This window comes from Amblyomma mixtum, chromosome 6 (assembly GCF_055824585.1).
Source record: "Amblyomma mixtum isolate Tamu chromosome 6, ASM5582458v1, whole genome shotgun sequence".
Classification (NCBI taxonomy): Eukaryota; Metazoa; Arthropoda; class Arachnida; order Ixodida; family Ixodidae; genus Amblyomma; species Amblyomma mixtum.
The window spans coordinates 111084461-111094065 of NC_143017.1; the positions used below are offsets into that span (position 1 = coordinate 111084461).

At 46.5% G+C, this 9605-nt stretch overlaps 1 protein-coding gene across 1 annotated transcript; it reads right to left on the minus strand.

Annotated features, from left to right (window-relative positions):
* Positions 1-4324: 4324 nt before the first annotated feature.
* On the minus strand, positions 4325-9200 carry LOC149340038 (uncharacterized). Its single transcript, XM_089548780.1, has 2 exons — positions 9133-9200; positions 4325-9033 (listed from the first exon to the last, which is right to left on the minus strand). Exons 1-2 carry the CDS (start codon positions 9170-9172, stop codon positions 7904-7906), a joined length of 1170 nt encoding a protein of 389 aa, XP_089404906.1. The 5' UTR covers positions 9173-9200; the 3' UTR covers positions 4325-7903.
* Positions 9201-9605: the final 405 nt, after the last annotated feature.

Consider the following 9605-nt stretch of genomic DNA (forward strand, 5'->3'; position numbering starts at 1 on the left):
CGACGCAGTAAAAACGATTGAATAAGTTAGCACTGCGGGAGAGCATGGCAGATTTGGGCCTTGGAGTGAGCGCCTACGCACGTGGTCATTGTTTAAACCGTTATAGAAAAGGCTGCTCTGTTCTTGTGACTTCGCCTCCACGGGATCCTCGTTGAGGTGCGAACACCATAAGCGGTCTCAAAGCAGAGGCCAAAATTACTAAGTGGTGAGCATGTATAAATATTTAATAACGATGGTTTTTAAGGCGCCAGGGCACAAAAGGAATGCAGTAGTCTGTATTATTAAATATGAAGTGCGCCGTCGTCTTACAATTTCTATGACCTACCTCACCAGAAAAGTCAGGCTATGGCCAGTCAGAATACAGGCCGCCGAAGTTACGAGATTTGGTATAAAATTTTGCCCGTTCTCAAATTCAAAAAAAAAAAAATTAAAAGAAACAGTGATGATTTCACCTGTCGGCCTACTTTGTCACAATAGCAAAGTGTGCGGCAATTCCTTGCTTCAGACACGCGTTAGAATGTCCGCCATTTTGCACAGTAGGTGTCATCAGTGCACTTGTCTAGATGTGTAAGACCCCTTAATCGTGGATAAGAGCAAGTGTTTCGCCTAGCCTTAGCAAGAGCGCATGAGCTTGCAAATATGACGCCCATTGTTTGGATAAGCCTACACATTGGTTGGTAGCTTTATAATTACTCTTACAGTACTTGATATTCAAATTTGTGCCCTCGGCATAGGGTAGCAAGTATACATAAGCAGCGGGCTGAAGACAGAACAGGCAGTTCAGAAAACGTTCTTATTGTATATTCGTTACATTACTGCGAAGAAGCGTGTCTGTACTCTGCTTGTTTTCCTTATTTTTTTTTTTTCAAGAGGCATCTCATGTTGTCAGTCATATAGTGTGCAGCAAGAAGTAAATATCGCTGGAACATCTAGAAATATTTGTCGTTAAGAACATGCATGTAAGAGATTTTCGAGCGATGCATATAACGAGATTGACGATTGCGTGCGAATATTTACAAGAAGGATATGTTGCGCTGCAGCAAGAAAGGAATCAGAGCGTTACGCAACAAATTGTCTTAACAACTGTCCATTAATGCACATTTTAGAAGGCGTCTACGAGCGGTAAACCTACCATAAAGACCTCTTCTACGCTGCATATGGGTGAAAACTGCGGTAATTTTCCTAACGTCGGCAAGCCCCAGGCGCAAAGCACACAATGTTTATTAGGACACAGCTATTAATGCTCCGTTCCTGGGTTCTGTGGCGTTGTTGGCAACGTTGGGCCCATAACAGAGCGAGGAGAAACGCTAGGAAGGAGGGCAAAGCAGCGGGCGCGGCAGAGAGGCTCAGAGCGGGCAGCAAGAACTCATGGAAGTGGTTCCTGCCATACAAAACAGATTTCGGTAACCGTAACCGAAAGTTTTAAAAATGTCTGAGTGCCCTGTCCCATTGAAACCATGTGAAGGTCATTGAGAATCGCGTGGCCTAGTAAACTTCAGAGAATGAGAAACAAATACCGCAAAGATAATTAGATAATTAGCTTTATGATAATTAGCTAACTTTTGTAATATTGGCGTCACGAGTATAGTGTCGAATGGGAAGTTGCAGATTGTGTTGAAAGAGAGCTAGTTGTAATGTTTGCATCAAGGTAGCTTTCTTTACAAAGAAAGCTTTTCTTTTAAAAGAAAGCGAGCACCTGACAGCTGCAGTAGCATATCTCCCGCCCAGTGTATGCAGAAATCCCCATCACAAAGAGCGCTGCCGAGAAAAACTAATTTTGTTCTCTGAGGTGAATCTTGGAACGCTGAAGCAGCACTGCTGTCACGTGGAAGCTTTTGTATTTTGCAAGTTGTCTTTTAAGGCGGATAAAAAAAGCTGCTTCACTTCACTTCACTTCACTTCACTTCACTTTAATACCTTAAAGACCCTCGTTAGAGGGTATTACATAAGGGGTGGGGCACACAGAAATGAAAAACAGAATGACTAACAGATAAGTTGAAAGTTATACAAATATAAGATTATCACTGAGCAAGTACACGCGTGACTTCTTCGATGAACAATGATTGGCATGTGATAGCAGCAAGTTCTCGGGGAAGGCCGTTCCAGTCGTTCGCGGTGCGGGGGAAGAATGATGAAGAAAATGTAGTGGCGCGGGCGCGAGGTCGTGACACTTGCTGCTGATGGCCGGTGCGGAGGGAGATGCGTGGTGGTGGTGCGCAGATGTAGGGTTCCTGTCGTAGCTCAGAGTAAAAAAACTTGTGGAACAAACATAAACTTGCAATGTAGCGGCGATGAGCAAGGGTAGGTAGGCTGGACTGTGATTTGAGGGATGATATGAATCTTGGAACATAAATGGTACCATGGTGCTCACAATTCAGCCATGTGTTTTTCAGGACGACCTACAACTTATGAGTCGACGCTTTGTTTTTGACGGCAAAATTAAAAAGTCAGCTATTTCGTCTTTAAACATAAATTAGTTTTGAAGAATCCCAAAAATGCTGAAATCTTGGCCACGAGACTCTCAACAGCCCGGAGTTGGTTTCACTGGGGTTGGACACCCCGTCTATATATAAACTTGGTTACCAGTAGTTGGGACATCTGGTATACACTTATATATTAACGCACCTACCACATCATCGCGGCTATCAAAGACAGAAAGAAAGACGAGCAACATTACTTGTGCTTTGTGAAGCGCTACAGTTACTGGTCTTTTATGACAGGTGTTTTATGACAGGTCTTTGACAGATGAAGCACTCGATATATTTGATATCACAAGACTAAAACTGTCGAAGGAATACCCGAGACCATTTTATAACCTTGTAAATCTGAAAGTTATTAAGTTTTCTTCGTTCCCCCTTTCCTTTGGTTCCAAATAAAATCCGATAGCCGGACCTTCTGTGATTATTTTTTGGGCTTCAAAAGACACTTCATTTTCTGAGAAATCTATTTTTATTTACGTTCTTTTTTTTGCTACTAAGCTCACCTCATTACTAACTCCAAGTTTAACGTTGGAATATATTTTACGCACTCCGATCCACAATTGTTGTGCCGATGACGGCGTCAAGGTTTGGGGCCTTGCTTCATATGATCTTCTGTGTTCAGTTTTTGTTTTCATTTTGTCTCGTGCAAAGAAATGTAATAGCAGTAGCGACCCATAAGTCGCTCCAATACTCAGACGCGTAATACGTTCTTTTCAATTCTGTTCTGGAAAAAATCTCACCTGACACCCTTCCAGCGTATTTGCAGAAACGACCGGTGGAGCGTTTCTCTAGCCCAGGGCCGCAGGGCCGGATTCTATATTTGCGAAGTCGACGAGAACAAAATAATAAATAAACATAAATGAAATAATATCAAAATACGAAATGCCTCGGGTATAAACAACTGTCTTTGATTTTTGACTAAGACTCCCGAAATTGTCATGGCAAAGGGTAACAACCATGGCCCAGAACGCTCAGACGGACTATGAATAATTGCGCGCTTAACAGAGCCGCATTTGCTTCGACGCTTCTACCGCTGCATCTAATTAGGGCGTTTTTGTCCGTGCTGTTGTGATGAGCCTTGGCGAACACGGGCTCTTGCAGCCTGTCTTTATGCTGTCATTTCTTCAGGATGATACAAACGATATTTGACGCCTCCATAGGAATTAGCACTGCACACCGCTCGAGTCCACGCAGCAGTCAGTTTCGTGACCCGGGCCTAAACAGCCAGGCGTTAGTCGTTGCTAACTTACGATACTCGGCATACGCTTGCAGCTGCGATCCGTGCTAATTAACGAACTAAGAGAACGCACAGCTCGATTCTAATGGACTCCTATGATTAGGACAGGTTAAGCCTTAAGAGTCCGACGCGATACGTTCGCGAGACCTAGACATGTGGTCGCCGGGGGCCGGACGACATTGTGGAGGCTGTATCCTACCGCGCGCCAGTCGGAACGGGTTCGGGCGCCCCATGTGGACCGCAGGCCGTAGTTCGGGTACCACAGCTCCATGCTACAAGGGATGCTGTTTTAAGGCGGAAGCCTTTAATGTCTCATCGTTGTAAGCAGCAGTTGTCGACAGAAAATGTCACGCTTTTCAATTGGTGGAAACGGTCGTGACGTCACAGTGCGCGAATTTCAAACGGGGCCAATTGTACTTTGGCTAGTATCGTATAGTGCTGCTCCAAGTAAGTGTGACTGAGCTTAGTTAATTGCTTAATTACCCAATTAGCCTAATTAGCTTTACTTGTCAGGCCATATACATAAATAAAACCGATTAAGAAATTGGTCGAGGTCAGGAATCGAACCCCGGTCTTCGGCGTGAGAGACGAGCATGCTATCCACTCCACCATGCCAGCTCTTTTTTTTTTTCTTTCATGGTATTTATTTACATGGTTTTGTATACAAAGCATATATATACATATGTGTGTGTGCATATACACACACAAAAACAACTATTTACAGAGCACCTAGTTAGGCGCTAGGTGGCAGAAACATAATAGTAACATATTATAACTAAAAGGCCGGTAAAGATATACAGCGCATCAGGAGAGGAAACCAATCCGGTACAAAGTCCGATTTTTTGTAAATGTCCGTTACCTGCAGCAACATTCGGCTAAAGTGAATTCTGGGCGAAACAACAGGTTCAACGTTGCGATCTTGCATGCGTGTTTTCCAAAGACTATGAAGTCCAATCAGAAGAATCATATCATAAGGATTCGAGTCAGGTTGGGAAACAACAAGGTAGCGCACACTGTAGGAATTTAGGAGAAAATCTTTCTGTAGCGTCCTTTGCAACACATCCCAAAACAAAATCGCGTCTTTGCAGTCTATAAAACAATGTTCAATTGTTTCAGGCACATTGCACAAGCGACAGTTTACAGAAGACACAAAAATGTTTTTCCTATCGAGCCACGTCTTGACAGGTAGAGTTTCAGTGTGTAATTTATAGAAAAATGTTTTGGTGCAAGGAGAAATTGGCATTTTACGCACTCGCTTTAAAACATCATGACCCATGAGCCCAACGTAGACGGAACGATACAGTGGGGGCGGGAAGAGCATGGATATCAAATCCCTGTACAGATTTTTGTGCGAAACAGAATATAAGTACTTATTTGAAAACCGAACTGTCAAAAAACGCACGGAGGCATAAACTTCCTGCATAAAGCCTAGTAAACGGGGTCGTTCAGTAAAATTGGAAGAAACTACTAAGTTCGGAAGTAAAGTCATGAAGTTAACCTGCAAGAATGCTCTAATAATCGGAAGGGAACAAGCACGAAAAAAGAAGAAACGGGCAACCAACTGTCTCACATACAGGTGCTCTAGGCCCAGGCCTCCTGCGCAAACAGGCCTGAAAAGGTTATCACGCCGCATGGGCTCAAATTTGGAGGACCAAATAAACGTCGCAAATATACGATGGAAACGCTGTATGTAATGTCTGGCGCAGTGAAGGACCTGGAGTACGTAATAAATTCTTGTTGCCAGAAAGGTGTTGCAAGCCTGGGCTCGACCAAAAATTGAGAGGCGATGCGGTACAAATGTCTGAGCATAACGCTCAACAGCCGGAACTCGCTCTCTCCAGTAATGGGCACTGGATTTGTAGGCATGAAGTGGAACGCCAAGATATTTAGGAGGCACACAAGACCATTCTATGCCAGCGTACAGAGGTGGAGTTGTGCCCCATGAACCAAACCATAGGCCAGAACTTTTGGAGCGATTCATTTGAGCACCAGAAACGATGCCGAATTGATCTATTGTGGACAACACATTATCAATGCTGGGCTTGTCAACGCAGAAAAATGCAAGGTCGTCAGCATATGCCAGCAATTTGACTTCATTACCCAAAATAGGGAACCCATGGATATTACTGTTACGCAAAACACTCAAACAAAGCGGTTCCAGGTAAAGAGCAAAAAGCAGAGGAGACATCGGACAGCCTTGCTTCACAGAAGAGCGGATTGGCACAGGGTTCGAGAGCTGGCCATTAATGATCAATCGTGTTGAACAGTTGCTGTAGCAAAGCTGCACCCCTTTAAGTACAGTAGAACCCACGTTTGCTCGCTCTAGAAGTGAAAACAGAAATGAATGGCGAACGCGGTCAAATGCTTTCGCAAGGTCAATCTGAAGGAGGGCAAGCTGCTCATGACAGCTGGAGGAATATTCAAGTATTGTCCGCGCAATGTGCACATTACTTTGAATGGAGCGGCCTCTCAAACCGCAAGTCTGGTGAGATCCAATGAGTACCGACATTGCAAATTGCAGGCGATTTGACAAGACTTTAGCAAAAATTTTGTAATCCACATTTGCCAATGTAATGGGCCGATAACCTTCTACGGAGCGCAGTTTTCCTTCATCAGTAGTTTTCGGAATTAGGACTGTGTGGCTTTTTGTAAAAGACTGAGGAAGGGCTCCTATATCCAGCCCCACTGTGAAGACCCGCAGCAGGACAGGAGTGAGAATAGATTTAAAAGCCTTGTAAAATTCGCTTGAAATGCCGTCAGGACCAGGCGTTTTTGAGACAGGTAACTGATCAATTGCATGTTCCACCTCTTCCTGCGTGAAAGAGCCGCTAATAACAGAACAATCATCTTCTGATAAAGGGCTCACTAAGGTGCTGAAATGCGCCAAAATTTCCGAATTATGCACATCAGGTGAAGCACTAAACAAGTCTGTGTAATAATCTACAAATACGGTCATCACCTCATTTGTACTGGACACTAGTCTGCCATTGGACATCATCCCCGAAATAAACTTCGCAGTCGCATGACGGCGCTCATCAAGCAAAGCCTGTCGTGTCGGGTGCTCACATTGCAGATCACGCTTGGTACGAGATCGAACACGGGCACCCCGGTAACGTTCTGCATCAAATCGTTGTAACTCACTTTTGATACTAGCTAATTCATCCGTATATAAACCAGGTGCTTCGCATTCCATTTCATACAGATTGTACAAATTTTTCCTGAGTGTCTGCTCTTGATGTTTCCTGTGAAAGGACCGCACGGAACCAATTTCTATAGCTGTAGCACGCACGTCTTGCTTAAACATTTCCCAAGCGGCGAACAACGGCATCTTGCTCGAGAGACAGGATTCCAGTTGCGAGCGGACACGAATTACAAACTCTTCATCATTAATTACTGAAGAGTTCAGCTTCCAAAGCGCCCATTTCGGCCTAAATTTTGAACAAACACTGCCTCCGAGGCGAGCAACCACCATGCAGTGATCAGAGAACGAAACTGGTACAGTCTCACAAACCAATCCTCTGGAGACAAGTGAAAAAGATGCATAAATTCGATCTAGGCGAGCGTGAGAATGGCCCTGAATGCGTGTGAATAAGCGGAAACCAGGACATGAACTTCCGGTATCAATGAGCCCTGCATCTTCCGTAACAACAGACAAAAATTCACCGCTCCTGTCCCTGGGTGTATCAGGACCGGCACGATCAGCTGGGTCGCACACACAATTAAAGTCACCCATTAGCACAACATGCCGGTCACAGTCCAGTAAGCTGGCAATGCATTCAAAAAGAGTAATGCGCTGTGACACAGTATTAAATGCATAGACATTCATTAGTCGCCATGGCTTTCCATAGAGTAGAAAATCGCAGCATATCAACCGGCCCTCATTATCGACATTATAGGTCAAGCCCGAACAGGGGAGTGTCTTGCGCAGAAACAACCAGCAACCCGCCGACAAGCCCACAGCATGCGTTACGAGAACATTATATTCTGATAAAAAGGGCTGCAGGGCCACCTCAGTATCCTCCTCACTTTCAATTTTCGTCTCCTGGACGGCGATAACATCAAGGTGCCTGCTGCAGAAAAGTCGGCGGAGTTGCACCTGCCTCTGGCGAGACCTAAGGCCACGTACATTCAGTGTTGCGAATACTAACTCTGCGGAATCAGCCATGATGACTGTAACTAATTATGCCTACAGTTCCCTGTTCTTGTCGGTAGACGGCGATGCCGCCTGAGAACCACCGCCAGGCCTCCTGGACCGCGAACGTCGGCACTGCTCCTTGTGCCTCGACGCGCGACGCCGACGGCGATGAGTGCTGCGCACCGGGTCCTCATCGCCACTCGTTTCGGAAGCGCAGGACGCACGGCGCTTCTGAAGCGGCTCGTCTGCGGAACAAGGTTCAGCGTCCGCTGGAAGAAGGCCCTTATTCGGAAGCTGCTGGCCAGCATTGACAGGAGGAAGCGAAGTTTCCGCTGTGGTATCCGTAGTGGCCTCAAGGACGGCCACTGGTTCTCCACCAGCAGCAGAATCCGGCGCCTCACACCGAGGCGGCGCTGCATGGTCATCCGCCGGCTCTTTACACTCCGCGGCAGCACTTTGGGGAACAACCGGTGCACTGACACTCAAAGGCTCAGCTACAACGGCGGCTGGCAAATCCCCAGTCGCGTCAAGTACTTCTGTAGCGTCCATGATGTGCTCCTGTAGAGCGTCGTCAGGGGGCCGCACACGATGCCGCAGCTTGTCAGCATACGTCACGACGCACTCCTCCGCTGTGTGGCCGAAACGCCGGCAGTCGTCACACCGCGGCGTACGACAGTGCCGACGAATGTGACCAACACGGTTGCAACGTAAACACAGAGGTGGTCTGCCCGGAATTAGAACAAGGCTCTGAACGCCGCACACAGTCAGCTGATGCGGAACATCACTAACCCCGACTCCATCAGCAAGAGACAGGACGACATCACGGCTTAGAGTTCTCATCTGCTCCATGTCTGAGACTTTCCAATTTTCCGCTGAGATAGTGGTCACCTTCCCGTACGCCTGAAGTGCCTCACGGATGAAGCAATCTTCCAAGCGCTCGGGAAGCCACAAAAGCTTCAGCTTCACCTCCTTCGGTTCCGGGTCAACAACAACGCAGCGGCGGCTCTTCACCAAGAGATCGCCGCACGACACGAGCTTTTCTTTTGATTGCGCAGATTTGCAAGTCACCATCCAGACGTGAGACATCTGGAATTGTCCGATGGAGCTAATTTCTTTGAGGTCTATGACGTTCCGCAGCGAGTCTCTGAAATCCTGTGCCCTGTACGGGCGTCCGGCAAGATCTGCATGCAGGAAAACGGAGTCGGTCACAAGCTTACCGGTTGGGAGTCGGGGCAGAACGATACGGTAGTCATTACTGCCAGCAAAAGCCTGAGCAGTACCTCGGCCAGAGGCCGATTGAACCTTTTGTGCGGAGAACATCGAGGAACGCGTCCGCTTCGAACAACGTCTTCCAGCTCGTCTGCCAGCTCGATGGTTTGGAATGAACAAAGGCGCGTCTAGTGAATACGGTGTCTTCACTCACTCTCATCCTCCTCCATTCCCTTCCGGCGAGGTTTAGGTGTCCACCGACAAATGGGAGACAGATACATTTCCTTTCCTCAAAAACCAATTTACCGACGAGCGAGGCGTAGAACCGAATGGGCGATGGCGTTCTATGGACTCCTTGGCAGCGTTGCAAGACGCTGTCGCGTTCCACTCTTAGGGGCGAAGCTTAACATCTTACCCACACATCAGTGACCACACTTTAGGTCAAAAAAGTGCCCCCCTGAATTTTGTGACAGTTACTGCGTAATTTCCTTTCCTCAAATACAATTTTCATTTTCTTCATTACGGCTCCTCTTTATCTATCTTC

What these genes read in the sequence shown, in the direction of transcription:
- LOC149340038 (XM_089548780.1), bottom strand. Translation starts at nt 9,172, where the DNA reads ATGTTCTCCGCACAAAAGGTTCAATCGGCCTCTGGCCGAG. An exon ending in TCAATCGGCCTCTGGCCGAG is followed by an intron (nt 9,034 to 9,132) that starts GTACTGCTCAGG and finishes TCCTGCATGCAG; the next exon opens with ATCTTGCCGGACGCCCGTAC.